Consider the following 16,369-nt stretch of genomic DNA (forward strand, 5'->3'; position numbering starts at 1 on the left):
AATATAGTATCAATTGGAAGTGTTATATATATATGATGTACATACTAGAGAAGTACCTACACTTCAGATTATGTATAATTGAGAGCAGTGAGTGACAGTATTCAATAAACTAAACTACAAATACCAAACCAGGAAGTGCACTCCTATGCATGTTGTCTTTTCAGTAGACAAGCCAGCAAGGTGAGTGCCTGATCATTGGTCCAAAGTGCAATAATGAGACGATTTTAGAGACTTTTCACTTGACTGACGATATGATATCAGTAAAATTACCTACTCTTGATTGACTTGAATATATTTGCAGATTTGGCTGTGCAACATTGTTGTTGGCTGGTTGTGGTTATTTTGCTTTTCCGTAGGCATTCAGTAATCACTGGTGATCAGGTAGGACAGTTTTAACTTTATACTGTGCGACTTTGTATTATCTTGATTGTAAATATACTGTAACTGTACGTTATCTACAGGAGTAGAGTTTGAGCTCTGGCTGATAAGGTTATCACTAATAAAATAATTTACATTGCAACTAAGAGTTTGCAGGAAACCGTAAGGATTTATTAGATATTTTGGGAATTCCTTGGCTCTGTCCATATTCGGGTCCCTGAGGTGTCTAAGTGCAACTAGCTACGCTAGAGCTCTGTACTCATGAGTCACTTTACTGCATCATACGACAGTATTTACATTTTAGTCATTTAGCAGATGCTCTTATCCAGAGCGACTTACAGTTAGTGGGTGCATACATTTTCATATAGGCTACTGTACTTTGAGATTATCTACAGAAATTGTTCAATACTTCCTTAATTGGTAATGGACAATTCTTAGCCCAACCTGTTGTCTGAAACTATTAAGTTCACCCCTTCACTTTCTTTCCTTTTGTACTTTTACTCTTTGTCTCTGCTTTTCTCTCTCAGTATCTTTCCTGCTCTCTGTTTTCAGTAGATGAGACTTCCAATTCACTCCTTGTCTCTCATCTCGAGGAGCTTCTCTGATAGGCTGTCTGCTATCCCAGGTAGGCGGGGAGTGTGTGGCGCTGCGATGCGATTGGTGCAGTTCTGCCGCCAAGGCGATGAGGGAGGGGTTAGGGTCGGTGTTGATCGGGGGGAGGGGCTAGGGGTCGTTGACCTTAAGGCCTTTGACCCTTCAATGCCAATGACAATGAGAGAGCTGCTGGAGATGGGAGCGAAGGGCATGCAGTGTGCACAGAGGTAACACATACACAACACACACACACTTTCTTGGTGCTTGTCAGTAGCAATCCTTTCCACCCAGAGCACATACTATCCTCTTTCTCTCAGGGCACTGGAGGCTAGTCCTACTCAGTGTGTGGTTCCCTTTGCGGAGGTGAGGCTGCTGTCCCCAGTCCTAGCCCCAGAGAAGGTGGTGTGTGTGGGGATGAACTACCGGGACCACTGCCTTGAGCAGAACGCACCTATCCCTAAAGAGCCAATCATCTTCAGCAAGTTCCCCAGCGCCATTACTGGGCCCTTCGATGACATCACACTGCCCGACGAGAGCCAGGTGAGAGCAGCCTTAGTCACTGGGCACGTTCCTCTGCCCAGGTATTTTACGTATCAGCTAACCACATAATATGTTATAGCAATCTGGTGCCCGACGGCACAGTCGATGACGTGGTACGCAACCATTGGTTGATGCATGCAACGTCTGTGCAGGAGAACACGACCCCTATAAGGCCCAGAGGAGAAGATGGAGATGCAGTAGATATGCATGATCCTAGAGCCGTGCCTGATACAATTAAAATGTACAGAGGCACTGTAGCTTGGATGTTACACAGTTTCTGCATTCAATAACTTAATTGATGGATTCTTATTCCTGCTTCTCTCTGATTGGAGGAGGTGGACTGGGAAGTGGAGCTAGCCTTTGTGATTGGACGAAAGGGGAAACACATTAAGGTGAGTCTGAATACAACTTGACACATAGGAGTTTCATGTCCCACAGATGAGCTCACTCCCCCCCCCCCCCCCCCCCCCCCAACCCCCCAAGGAAGAGGATGCTATGTCCTACGTGGCAGGTTTCACCGTGGCCAACGATGTCAGCGCACGTGATTGGCAAATGAAACGCAACGGGAAGCAGTGGCTGCTGGGAAAAACCTTTGACAGCTTTTGTCCTCTCGGCCCCGCCTTAGTGACCACCTCCGCTGTGATGGGTGAGGGAGGGAGAAACACAAGATAAAATGTATACTTATAATTTGCTTACTTTGGCAGAGTGGTTGCTAAAATGTATGTATTTGTCGTCAGACCCCCATAACCTGGGTATCCGCTGTCTGGTGAATGGAGTTGCAGTCCAGAACAGCAACACTAACCAGCTGATCTTTAAGACTGAGCAAGTGGTGGCCTGGGTCTCACAGTGAGTCACACACACAATGTGTTCATAGTTCTTGTGATGGTAATACTTTACTTGAGCCCTCTGTCACAAGGGCTACATAACACTGTCAATAACAGTTATGACAACTGAGTAACACTGTCATCACAAAACCAATACTAATGAGTAGTCTACAGTTGCTGATAACAAAGATTTGCATGTGTGTGTTCTTTCCTGTGTTAGGTTTGTGACGTTGTCTCCAGGTGACGTGTTTCTGACGGGGACTCCTCCAGGTGTGGGCGTGTTCAGGAACCCACCTGTCTTCCTCAAGGTCAGCATCACACACTAATATAAAGACATTAGTTGTGTACCAGGCCAACTACTTTGCAGATGTTGTAATGCATCAATCAATGGTTGTGTGCCACTTCGACTGATTGCTAAATCATATGATTTGGTTAGCTGATATAGTGGGGAAAAAAAGTATTTAGTCAGCCACCAATTGTGCAAGTTCTCCCACTTAAAAAGATGAGAGAGGCCTGTAATTTTCATCATAGGTACACGTCAACTATGACAGACAAATTGAGAAAAAAAATCCAGAAAATCACATTGTAGGATTTGCAATGAATTTATTTGCAAATTATGGTGGAAAATAAGTATTTGGTCACCTACAAACAAGCAAGATTTCTGGCTCTCACAGACCTGTAACTTCTTCTTTAATAGGCTCCTCAGTCCTCCACTCGTTACCTCTATTAATGGCACCTGTTTGAACTTGTTATCAGTATAAAAGACACCTGTCCACAACCTCAAACAGTCACACTCCAAACTCCACTATGGCCAAGACCAAAGAGCTGTCAAAGGACACCAGAAACAAAATTGTAGACCTGCACCAGGCTGGGAAGACTGAATCTGCAATAGGTAAGCAGCTTGGTTTGAAGAAATCAACTGTGGGAGCAATTATTAGGAAATGGAAGACATACAAGACCACTGATAATCTCCCTCGATCTGGGGCTCCACGCAAGATCTCACCCCGTGGGATCAAAATGATCACAAGAACGGTGAGCAAAAATCCCAGAACCACACGGGGGGACCTAGTGAATGACCTGCAGAGAGCTGGGACCAAAGTAACAAAGCCTACCATCAGTAACACACTACGCCGCCAGGGACTCAAATCCTGCAGTGCCAGACGTGTCCCCCTGCTTAAGCCAGTACATGTCCAGGCCCGTCTGAAGTTTGCTAGAATGCATTTGGATGATCCAGAAGAGGATTGGGAGAATGTCATATGGTCAGATGAAACCAAAATAGAACTTTTTGGTAAAAACTCAACTCGTCGTGTTTGGAGGACAAAGAATGCTGAGTTGCATCAAAAGAACACCATACCTACTGTGAAGCATGGGGGTGGAAACATCATGCTTTGGGGCTGTTTTTCTGCAAAGGGACCAGGACGACTGATCCGTGTAAAGGAAAGAATGAATGGGGCCATGTATCGTGAGATTTTGAGTGAAAACCTCCTTCCATCAGCAAGGGCATTGAAGATGAAACGTGGCTGGGTCTTTCAGCATGACAATGATCCCAAACACACCGCCCGGGCAACGAAGGAGTGGCTTCGTAAGAAGCATTTCAAGGTCCTGGAGTGGCCTAGCCAGTCTCCAGATCTCAACCCCATAGAAAATCTTTGGAGGGAGTTGAAAGTCCGTGTTGCCCAGCGACAGCCCCAAAACATCACTGCTCTAGAGGAGATCTGCATGGAGGAATTGGCCAAAATACCAGCAACAGTGTGTGAAAACCTTGTGAAGACTTACAGAAAACGTTTGACCTGTGTCATTGCCAACAAAGGGTATATAACAAAGTATTGAGAAACTTTTGTTATTGACCAAATAATTATTTTCCACCATAATTTGCAAATAAATTCATAAAAAATCCTACAATGTGATTTTCTGGATTTTTTTTTCTCATTTTGTCTGTCATAGTTGACGTGTACCTATGATGAAAATTACAGGCCTCTCTCATCTTTTTAAGTGGGAGAACTTGCACAATTGGTGGCTGACTAAATACTTTTTTTTCCCCACTGTATGTTAAACACCTATCCAGGCGTTTTGAGATCTGACATGTGTCTGTAATGTAGTTAGTCTGGAATGAATCCGTATTGTTACATATAGTAATAATCAACTCCACATCCACTCCAAGCTCCTATAGGGCTAGGCACTTCCCATAGATCTAAAAAGATCAGATGGGGCACAAGAGTTACAAGCGTTGCATGTTGTGGTCCTGTCTTACGAAAGACGTAATGAAGTGTTCCTTTGTGTGTTTCAGAAAGGAGATGTGGTGGAGTGTCAAATAGACCAGGTCGGGGTCATACGCAACAATGTTGTCTGATCCCTGAAGCAGCCAGCCCATTGGACAGCTCTCTCTTCAATCTTAATTCAGCTCTCTTTGGACCCAAGTGTCATTAATCTAGTGTACTGTAAATCAGATATAATCCATGTTTAAAAGACTGCGTTTACACAGGCAGCCCAATTCTGATATTTTGTCAAATGATACGAATTTGACTGCCGGTGTAAACAGCCAAAGATGTTGAATTAGGCTTGTTTGTAAATTCTATCAATCTAACTCAAGTTGCACATATATTGTGGAATGTCTGTAGAATTGAATAGGTTACTTTTATAAATCAAAGTTCTTTATTCTTGTTTTCTGTGATCCCTATTATACAAAACATCTACTGTTATACTACAGTGCCACTCACATGGCTAAATGTGTGACTAGTCTTCACAGAAATCATGTCTCATATAACACTGTGCTTTCCAATGGCACCCTATTTCCTACATAGTGCACTACTTTTTATCAGGGACCAAAAGTCAAAAGTAGTGCACTATAGGAATAGGATGCCATTTCGGACGCAACCAAGTGCCATTTGGGACAGAACCAAGTGCCATTTGGGACACAGCCAATGTGTCATGACAAAGATGGTATTTTTACCCAGAGAATTAGATTAATCAGGACTTCCATGAATTAAATCTGATGGATGTGCATTTAAGTCATTATGACTCATATAATTGGCTTTTTTGTTGTTGTTGAAAAAAGGAGTATACATATGCAACTCATGAGGTCAGATAGGGGAGCAGAAAGGTAAGAGTCTAGCTTGTGCAGGAATAGCAGCCACTTACCATGCCCACTGTGATGCTGTGTGAGTGTGTGACAAAGGGAAAGGCCAAGCAGCTAGCAAAGTACTGCTCTAAGTCAGCTGTTGTGGGTAGCTCATCTGGGGCCTCATTTATAAAGTTGCTTATGCACAAAACATGCGTGCACCAGTTTTCACGCAAAAATAGGCATTTTGACAAAAACTGAACTTGACGTGAAAATGCGCTTATCCTCCTGCAAACTTTAGGCCAGGCGTATGCAAATGGTGAATATATGACTTATTCATAACAAAAACACAGGTAGCTAAAAATTATAACAAGATGCAATCATTTGCTGTTAGTGAGAAGAGCGAAAATCGATATATTTTATCTTTGCATTCTAAAGTAATTAGAAATGTATTTCTGATCATAGCATTTCCATGATCACTGAAGAATGAATTCCTCACTGTTCCTAACTGATGGTTTCATACTCGTGAAATTGCCTATAGGCCTACAACAACTTAGGATAGGCTACCATTTGATCCGTCTCTCATTTAATTGAACACACTTCACAGTAGTAAATAGATACTATGCGATCTGTTTCGAAGCGCAGTTTAACGGTAGAACAGACGGTTCATCTTTTCCATTGACGTTTGTAGGCTACGTCTGAATAATATAATGTCAAATATGTCGCGTAGCCTAGACAATATTTCATTTCAGGTCATGAGTTCATATTTCGAAGTAGTCATACAACAATATACCATGCGCATCTAATTTAATTGAGCTTATTAGATGGCCTATAGGCCCTTTTCACGATGACGTCATCTAACTTCCGCCTTTCCGCGTAGCAGGTTAACTTCACTTCCGTTCGCCCGTAACCTGAGACTTCTCAACGAAAATACAACTGTTGACCACTAACTAGCAAGCTAGCTACTTGAAGAAATTCCAAAAGGTACGTTTAAGTTAAATTAGTAAAGTTAAGAGTAATAATGTTTACGTATATGCAATGGTTTGTAACTTGCTAACGTTATTGTTAATTCATAATTGTTCACTGCCTTAGTTACTTAAAAGTGGGCTAACGTTAGCTAACAACAACTTAGTACCAGATACCGATAACGTTAAAAGGTAGCGTTACATTGCTGCCTGGCTGTAATGTAACAAGTTTACTTAGCTAGCTATCTAACCCTTTGTTAGGCAGTTAGTTTATTCATGAATGTATAGTAACTCACCTATTCAAATACTGTTGTGCATGATAGCTAGATAAATATTGATTCCTGGTCAAAGCTGAATGTTAATTTAGCTGTTTCTTTTCTCTCGGTGTCTGTATCGCAACAGTATCCCATCCAACACCGAAGCATGGCACAATCTTCGAGAAGATGCTATTGCAGTGTACCATTTTGTTCAAACAAAACTCAGATACGGGAATTTCTGTTTGTTCACGATTTCCCTGTTGATGGAGAAATACGTGCCCGTTGGGTGAGGGCGATCAGGAGAGATGAGGGACCAAGTTTTAAGATTCTTCGTGGGAGCACCTTTGTTTGCAGTCAGCACTTTCCCCCTGAGGATAGATACACATCGGCCAGTGGACGGATCCGTATTAAACAGGGATCAGTGCCGTCTAGATTCCACTGGAATGATTGGGGTAAGGATAGGTAGACAGCGTTAAACGTAATACTACTGTAATCCAATAATATATTAAAAAAAAAAAAAAATTGGCTGTTCTGAAACCTTTGACAAGTAGTGCCAACACTTATCGAAAATTTGAACATTTTGAGTTATCACAGAATCTTTCCCAGTCTTTATTGCCGTCAACAACCCACATCGGTTTGTAAGAATTTCGTTGTGTATTAAGTTTAATGATACAAAATCAGAGCTCAGACTGAGAAACAAACTGATCCACAGTGGAACTTTGTGGAATCATTCTTATTAAATCTGCAACCGCAGCAAAACACAACAAAAAGAAAACTTATCTATCTTAACCTATCTTATCATAATGTTAGAGAACTGTTTATCTGAGAAACCTGAAGCCGATGAGCCTCCTCATTTTTCTTCATGGACCTGTAACATCGCCCTCTCACTGTCACCTCACCGTTAACTACACTTGAGACTGTTTCAATACAGTGATTGGGAGAAAGGGCGCAGCATTAGCCATTAATACATTACTGACTCTTATCTTACGGTCGATACAAACAGCAGTAATATTAAAAAGAGGCTGCAAAACAGAAACTCGTCAGCTCATAACCTTCGCTAGCATAGGGCTAATTTAAGCTAAATAAAGATAAACACGTACCTTCATAATCAAACAGGTAACCTTCAACGAAGAACTTGTAGCCTTTATCAAGCTTCGATCTTGAAGTAAGGGACCACTTGTCAGCAAGTCGTTCTACGTCGTTAAGTCGTATTGGTGGCAGATGTGAAAGGGACTGGGTGAACTCCATAATGATGTGCTACTAGCTAAGCGTTCCTAAGCGACACCGGATGTAAACATAACCTGCATCGCGGCAGAACGGAAGTTGTCTGACGTCACGTGAAAAGGGCCTATTATAATTTCAAGTTTTTGCTCTATGCATCCGAAAGGGAGCGCGGTTTATAACATACAGGTGAACAGACAGTTGATCTTTTGCATTTAAGTGTAAGTACGCCTACTCATTTTTTTCAGAGTAGACAATGTTGCAGAATTCGCGGACAGCCAGTGCAGCATATTTAGGTTCAGGAGAAAGTAAATGCAAAACATTATAGAATTCAAAAGGTCTGTTTACAGGTCCACAACATTTTGCAATGTTATACAGAAGGTAGCCCTATTTGGTAAAATACTAAGTCCATATTATGGCAAGAACAGCTCAAATAAGCAAAGAGAAACGATAGTCCATCATTACTTTAAGACATGAAGGTCAGTCAATACGGAACATTTCAATAACTTTTAAAGTTTCTTCAAGTGCAGTCGCAAAAACAATCAAGCCCTATGATGAAACTGGCTCTGATGAGGACCACCACAGGAATGGAAGACCCAGAGTTACCTCTGCTGCAGAGGATAAGTTCATTAGAATTACCATCCTCAGAAATTGCAGCCCAAATAAATACTTCACAGAGTTCAAGTAACAGACACATCTCAACATCAACTGTTGAGAGGAGACTGTGTGAATCAAGCCTTCATGGTCGAATTGCTGCAAAGAAACCACTACTAAAGGACACCAGTAAGAAGAAGAGACTTGCTTGGGCCAAGAAACACGAGCAATGGAAATTTGTCCTTTGGTCTGTAGTCCAAATTTGAGATTTTTGGTTCCAACCGCCGTGTCTTTGTGAGACGCGGTGTGGGTGAACATATGATCTCCGCATGTATATTTCCCACCATAAAGCATGGAGGAGGAGGAGGAGGTGTTATGGTGTGGGGGTGCTTTGCTGGTGACACTGTCTGTGATTTATTAAAATTCAAGGCACACTTAACCAGCATGGCTACCACAGCATTCTGCAGCGATACGCCATCCCATCTGTTTTGGGCTTAGTGGGACTATAATTTGTTTTTCAACAGAACAATGACCCAACACACCTCCAGGCTGTGTAAGGGCTATTTGACCAAGAAGGAAAGTGATGGAGTGCTGCATCAGATGACCTGGCCTCCACAGTCCCCCGACCTCAACCAAATTGAGATGGTTTGGGATGAGTTGGACCGCAGAGTGAAGGAACAGAAGCCAACAAGTGCTCAGCATATGTGGGAACTCCTTCAAGACAGTTGGAAAAGCATTCCAGGTGAATCTGGTTGAGAGAAGGCCAAGAGTGTGCAAAGCTGTCATCAAGGCAAAGGGTGGCTATTTGAAGAATCTCAAATATAAAATATATTTTGATTTGTTTAACCCTTTTTTGTTCACTACATTATTCCATATGTGTTATTTCATAGTTTTGAGTTCTTCACTATTATTATACAATGTAGAAAATAGTAAAAAATTAAGAAAAACCCTAGGTGTTCTAAAACATTTCACCAGTAGTGTATGTTTTCCAGTTTCTTGAAATACAAATTATTTCCATGTGTAAACTGAAATGGTCTATTCATTCTTTTTACATTTTAGGAGATGCTCTTATCCAGAGCATCTTACAATAGTAATGAGTGCATACAGTGGCTTGGGTAAGTATGGCATTTTTTCGATTTTGTTACCTTACAACCTGGAATTAAAATTGATTTTTTGGGGGGGTTTGTATCATTTGATTTATACAATATGCCTACCACTTTGAAGATGCAAAATATAATTTTTTTGTGAAACAAACAAGAAATAAAACAAAAAAACAGAACTTGAGTGTGCATAACTATTCACCCCCCCAAAGTCAATACTTTGTATAGCCATCTTTGGCAGAAATTACAGCTGCAACTCTCTTGGGGTATGTCTCTATAAGCTTGGCACATCATACCACAGATTCTCAATTGGATTGAGGTCTGGGCTTTGACTAGGCCATTCCAAGACATTTAAATGTTTCCCCTTAAACCATTGGAGTGTTGCTTTAGCAGTATGCTTAGGGTCATTGTCCTACTGGAAGGTGAACCTCCATCCAGTCTCAAATCTCTGGAAGACTGAAACAGGTTTCCCTCAAGAATCTCCCTGTATTTAGTGCCATCCATCATTCCTTCAATTCTGACCCGTTTCCCAGTCCCTGCCAATGAAAAACATCCCCACAGCATGATGCTGCCACCACCATGCTTCACTGTGGGGATGGTGTTCTCAGGGTGATGAGAGGTGTTGGGTTTGCGCCAGACATAGCGTTTTCCTTGATGGCCAAAAAGCTCAATTTTAGTCTCATCTGACTCCCACATGCCTTTTGGCAAACATGTTTGCTTATTTTTGTCTTCAAGCAATGGCTTTTTTCTGGCTACTCTTCCGTAAAGCCCAGCTCTGTGGAGTGTATGGCTTAAAGTGGTCCTATGGACAGATACTCCAATCTCCGCTGTGGAGCTTTCCAGCTCCTTCAGGGTTATCTTTGGTCTCTTTGTTGCCTCTCTGATTAATGCCCTCCTTGCCTGGTCCGTGAGTTTTGGTGGGCGGCCCTCTCTTGGCAAGTTTGTTGTGGTGCCATGTTCTTTCCATTTTTAATAATGGATTTAATGGACTCCATGGGATGCTCAAAGTTTCTGATATATTTTTTTAACCCAACCCAACTTTGTCCCTGACCTGTTTGGAGAGCTCCTTGGTCTTCATGGTGCCGCTTGTTTGGTGGTGCCCCTTGCTTAGTGGTGTTGCAGACTCTGGGGCCTTTCAGAACAGGTGTATATATACTGAGATCATGTGACAGATCATGTGACACTTAAATAAAGTCCACCTGTGTGCAATCTAACTAATTATGTGACTTCTGAAGGTAATTGGTTGCACCAGATCTTATTTAGGGGCTTCATAGCAAAGGGGGTGAATACATATGCACAGACCACTTTTCCGTTATTTTTCTTAAATAATTTTTTGAAACAAGTTATTTTTTCATTTCACTTCACCAATTTGGACTATTTTGTGTATGTCGATTACATGAAATCCAAATAAAAATCCATTTAAATTACAGGTTGTAATTCAACAATATAGGAAAAACGCCAAGGGGGATGAATACTTTTTCAAGGCACTGTACATTTTCATACTTTTTCGTACTGGTCCCCCATGGGAATGGGACCCACAACCCTAGCGTTGCAAGCGCCATGCTCTACCAACTGAGCCACAACATCACATCACAAACCACTTGATGTCTCAATGTACTTCATTAATGCATTGTGCATTGTTTTTCTTCATGGTGATGGACAGTCTACAGGTACCAAATCTAGATGACCAGCCTATGTACAATATGAAGTGGTTTGTAAGGATGGTAAATTAATATTGCACAAAAGGTGTCTGTTTTCAATGTTATTTGATCAATAATTTGTATTTATTTTATGTGGATGTTTTGTGTCTTTGCCCATAACTTCGCACCTTTTGATGTACATGTTTGAGGACAGGGTTTGTTCTTTCTGGATTCAATTAGAATGACAATCATAGAGAAAGGGACAGGGTATTAACTCTTATAATTCCTACTGTTGAATCCTGCAAGATACTGTTCTTAACTATACAACTACCTTTTATTTTGTGGAGATGCAAAACATATTTTTTTTTGCCAGCGTTCCAGATGTTTAAATGGGTCAAAAATATTATTTCCATTTTTTTATATATTTTTAATATGTATACACTACCGTTCAAAAGTTTGTGGTCACTTAGAAATGTCCTTGTTTTGGAAAGAAAAGCATTTTTTTTGTCCATTAAAATAACATCAAATTGATCAGAAATACAGAGTAGAGATTGTTAATGTTGTAATTGGCTATTGTAGCTGGAAACTGCTGATTTTTAATGGAATATCTACAGTGAGGGAAAAAAGTATTTGATCCCCTGCTGATTTTGTACGTTTGCCCACTGACAAAGAAATGATCAGTCTATAATTTGAATGGTAGGTTTATTTGAACAGTGAGAGACAAAATAACAACAAAAACATATGTCAAAAATGTTATAAATTGATTTGCATTTTAATGAGGGAAATAAGTATTTGACCCTCTCAAATCAGAAAGATTTCTGGCTCCCAGGTGTCTTTTATACAGGTAACGAGCTGAGATTAGGAGAACACTCTTAAAGGGAGTGCTCCTAATCTCAGCTTGTTACCTGTATAAAAGACACCTGTCCACAGAAGCAATCAATCAATCAGATTCCAAACTCCCCACCATGGCCAAGACCAAAGAGCTCTCCAAGGATGTCAGGGACAAGATTGTAGACCTACACAAGGCTGGAATGGGCTACAAGACCATCGCCAAGCAGCTTGGTGAGAAGGTGACAACAGTTGGTGCGATTATTCGCAAATGGAAGAAACACAAAATAACTGTCAATCTCCCTCTGCCTGGGGCTCCATGCAAGATCTCACCTCGAGGAGTCGCAATGATCATGAGAACGGTGAGGAACCAGCCCAGAACTACACGGGGGGATCTTGTCAATGATTTCAAGGCAGCTGGGACCATAGTCACCAAGAAAACAATTGGTAACACACTACGCCGTGAAGGACTAAAATCCTGCTCAAGAAAGCACATATACATGCCCGTCTGAAGTTTGCCAATGAACATCTGAATGATTCAGAGGAGAACTGGGTGAAAGTGTTGTGGTCAGATGAGACCAAAATTGAGCTCTTTGGCATCAACTCAACTCGCTGTGTTTGAAGGAGGAGGAATGCTGCCTATGACCCCAAGAACATCATCCCCACCGTCAAACATGGAGGTGGAAACATTATGCTTTGGGGGTATTTTTCTGCAAAGGGGACAGGACAACTTCACCGCATCAAAGGGACGATGGACAGGGCCATGTACTGTCAAATCTTGGGTGAGAACCTCCTTCCCTCAGCCAGAGCATTGAAAATGGGTCGTGGATGGGTATTCCAGCATGACAATAACCCAAAACACACGGCCAAGGCAACAAAGGAGTGGCTCAAGAAGAAGCACATTAAGGTCCTGGAGTGGCCAAGCCAGTCTCCAGACCTTAATCCCATAGAAAATCTGTGGAGGGAGCTGAAGGTTCGAGTTGCCAAACGTCAGCCTCGAAACCTTAATGACTTGGAGAAGATCTGCAAAGAGGCGTGGGACAAAATCCCTCCTGAGATGTGTGCAAACCTGGTGGCCAACTGCAAGAAATGTCTGACCTCTGTGATTGCCAACAAGGGTTTTAAGTTATTCTGTCTCTCACTGTTCAAATAAACCTACCATTAAAATTATAGACTGATCATGTCTTTGTCAGTGGGCAAATGTACAAAATCAGCAGGGGATCAAATACTTTTTTCCCTCAGGCGTACAGAGGCCCATTATCAGCAACAATCAGTCCTGTGTTCCAATGGCACGTTGTGTTTGATAATCCAAGTTTATCATTTTAAAAGGCTGTGTTTACTGATAATGGGCCTCTGTATGCCTATGTAGATATTTCATTAAAAATCAGCCGTTTTCAGCTACAATAGCCATTTACAACATTAATGTCTACATTTATTTCTGATCAATTTGATGTTATTTTAATGGACAAAACATTTTGCTTTTCTTTCTAAAACAAGGACATTTCTAAGTGACCCCAAACTTTTGAACGTTAGTGTATATTTTTATTTCAGAATTTTCAGGGGGTGCTGAATCACCCTCAGCACCCCTACATCCCACAGCTTTGGAAAATGGTCCAATTCAGATTTTTGTTTTGTGTTAACCCTTATTTTGCCAGGTAAGTTGACTGAGAACACATTCTCATTTACAGCAACGACCTGGGGAATAGTTACAGGGGAGAGGAGGGGGGATGAATGAGCCAATTGGAAGCTATGGATGATTAGGTGGCCATGATGGTATGAGGGCCAGATTGGGAATTTAGCCAGGAGACCAGGGTTAACACCCCTACTCTTACGATAAGTGCCATGGGATCTTTAGTGACCACAGAGAGTCAGGACACCCGTTTAACGTCTCATCCCAAAAATATATCAAGAGAACATCCCTGGTCATCCCTACTGCCTCTGATCTGGCAGACTCACTAAACACAAGTGCTTTGTTTGTAAATGATGTCTGAGTGTTGGAGTGTGCCCCTGGTTATCCGTAAATTTGTGCTGTCTGGTTTGCTTAATGTAAGGAATTTAAAATTATTCATACTTTTCGTTTTACTTTTGATACTTACAGTGGGGAAAAAAAGTATTTAGTCAGCCACCAATTGTGCAAGTTACCCCACTTAAAAAGATGAGAGAGGCCTGTAATTCTCATCATAGGTACACGTCAATTATGACAGACAAAATTAGAAAAAATAATCCAGAAAATCACATTGTAGGATTTTTAATGAATTTATTTGCAAATTATGGTGGAAAATAAGTATTTGGTCACCTACAAACAAGCAAGATTTCTGGCTCTCACAGACCTGTAACTTCTTCTTTAAGAGGCTCCTCTGTCCTCCACTCGTTACCTGTATTAATGGCACCTGTTTGAACTTGTTATCAGTATAAAAGACATCTGTCCACAACCTCAAACAGTCACACTCCAAACTCCACTATGGCCAAGACCAAAGAGCTGTCAAAGGACACCAGAAACAAAATTGTAGACCTGCACCAGGCTGGGAAGACTGATTCTGCAATAGGTAAGCAGCTTGGTTTGAAGAAATCAACTGTGGGAGCAATTATTAGGAAATGGAAGACATACAAGACCACTGATAATCTCCCTCGATCCGGGGCTCCACGCAAGATCTCACCCCGTGGGGTCAAAATGATCACAAGAACGGTGAGCAAAAATCCCAGAACCACACGGGGGAACCTAGTGAATGACCTGCAGAGAGCTGGGACCAAAGTAACAAAGCCTACCATCAGTAAAACACTACGCCGCCAGGGACTCAAATCCTGCAGTGCTAGACGTGTCCCCCTGCTTAAGCCAGTACATGTCCAGGCCCGTCTGAAGTTTGCTAGAGTGCATTTGGATGATCCAGAAGAGGATTGGGAGAATGTCATATGGTCAGATGAAACCAAAATATAACTTTTTGGTAAAAACTCAACTCGTCGTGTTTGGAGGACAAAGAATGCTGAGTTGCATCCAAAGAACACCATACCTACTGTGAAGCATGGGGGTGGAAACATCATGCTTTGGGGCTGTTTTTCTGCAATGGGACCAGGACGACTGATCCGTGTAAAGGAAAGAATGAATGGGGCCATGTATCGTGAGATTTTGAGTGAAAACCTCCTTCCATCAGCAAGGGCATTGAAGATGAAACGTGGCTGGGTCTTTCAGCATGACAATGATCCCAAACACACCGCCCGGGCAATGAAGGAGTGGCTTCGTAAGAAGCATTTCAAGGTCCTGGAGTGGCCTAGCCAGTCTCCAGATCTCAACCCCATAGAAAATCTTTGGAGGGAGTTGAAAGTCTGTGTTGCCCAGCGACAGCCCCAAAACATCACTGCTCTAGAGGAGATCTGCATGGAGGAATGGGCCAAAATACCAGCAACAGTGTGTGAAAACCTTGTGAAGACTTACAGAAAACGTTTGACATGTGTCATTGCCAACGAAGGGTATATAACAAAGTATTGAGAAACTTTTGTTATTGACCAAATACTTATTTTCCACCATAATTTGCAAATAAATTCATAAAAAATCCTACAATGTGATTTTCTGGAATTTTTTTCCTCATTTTGTCTGTCATAGTTGACATGTACCTATGATGAAAATTACAGGCCTCTCTCATCTTTTTAAGTGGGAGAACTTGCACAATTGGTGGCTGACTAAATACTTTTTTCCCCCACTGTAAGTATATTTTAGCAATTACATTTACTTTTGATACTTAAGTATATTTAAAAACATACTTTTATACTTTCACTTTTACTTGAGTCATTTTCTATTAAGGTGGCTTTACTTTTACTCAAGTATGACAATTGGGTACTTTTTCCACCACTGGAAACATGCGTAATGTACAATATGTATGGCGTGAGCCAAGTTTATAAATCTCAATATTTTTTTGTGCGTGCACAGTCTTTTCAGAAATAGTGCATGCAGAAATTTAGTTTGAAATTTAAGCAACAGTCATAAATGAGGCTCCTGAACTGTATGGAGATGGTGGGTTTGGTCTCCATGATTCAATCAGACATCTGTGTCCTCTGCAGCTTAATGCTTTACTGTAGTGTAGATACAAATGAAGTATTGGAAATGTTTTGTGTCTGGCAGTTATGTCATACCTGGACAGTCACACACACTCACGCACACACACACAATAAACAGTGATGGCCTCCCCTGTAGCGCTTACACAAACACTAGTGTTTACTGTGTCAAACACACCTCAGAGTTAAACACTCAATCTTAATGCAAAGTGTGAGAGACAGAGAGAGCTGAAGGCTATTGAGTATTCAAAGTGCATCAGAAAGGTAAAATGCACAGCCAGCCTGCTCACACTGTGAGTCGTCCACGTCACAGATTTCAAATG

At 41.5% G+C, this 16,369-nt stretch overlaps 1 protein-coding gene across 3 annotated transcripts; it reads left to right on the forward strand.

Annotated features, from left to right (window-relative positions):
* Positions 1–194: 194 nt before the first annotated feature.
* Positions 195–4,991, forward strand: LOC311141699 (oxaloacetate tautomerase fahd2, mitochondrial-like). 3 transcript variants are annotated; one of them, XM_084177117.1, is made up of 8 exons: positions 195–381; positions 906–1,199; positions 1,290–1,512; positions 1,845–1,904; positions 1,996–2,158; positions 2,250–2,358; positions 2,557–2,644; positions 4,624–4,991. In XM_084177117.1, exons 2-8 carry the CDS (start codon positions 934–936, stop codon positions 4,684–4,686), a joined length of 972 nt encoding a protein of 323 aa, XP_084033243.1. In that variant the 5' UTR covers positions 195–381; positions 906–933; the 3' UTR covers positions 4,687–4,991. The 3 variants fall into 3 exon arrangements, with proteins under 3 accessions (XP_084033243.1, XP_084033244.1, XP_084033245.1); XM_084177118.1 differs by having other exon boundaries at positions 1,004–1,199; XM_084177119.1 differs by having other exon boundaries at positions 292–381; positions 1,008–1,199.
* The last annotated feature ends 11,378 nt before the right edge of the window (positions 4,992–16,369 follow it).

Source organism: Coregonus lavaretus, assembly GCF_964263955.1.
Source record: "Coregonus lavaretus genome assembly, chromosome: 14".
NCBI lineage: Eukaryota > Metazoa > Chordata > Actinopteri > Salmoniformes > Salmonidae > Coregonus > Coregonus lavaretus.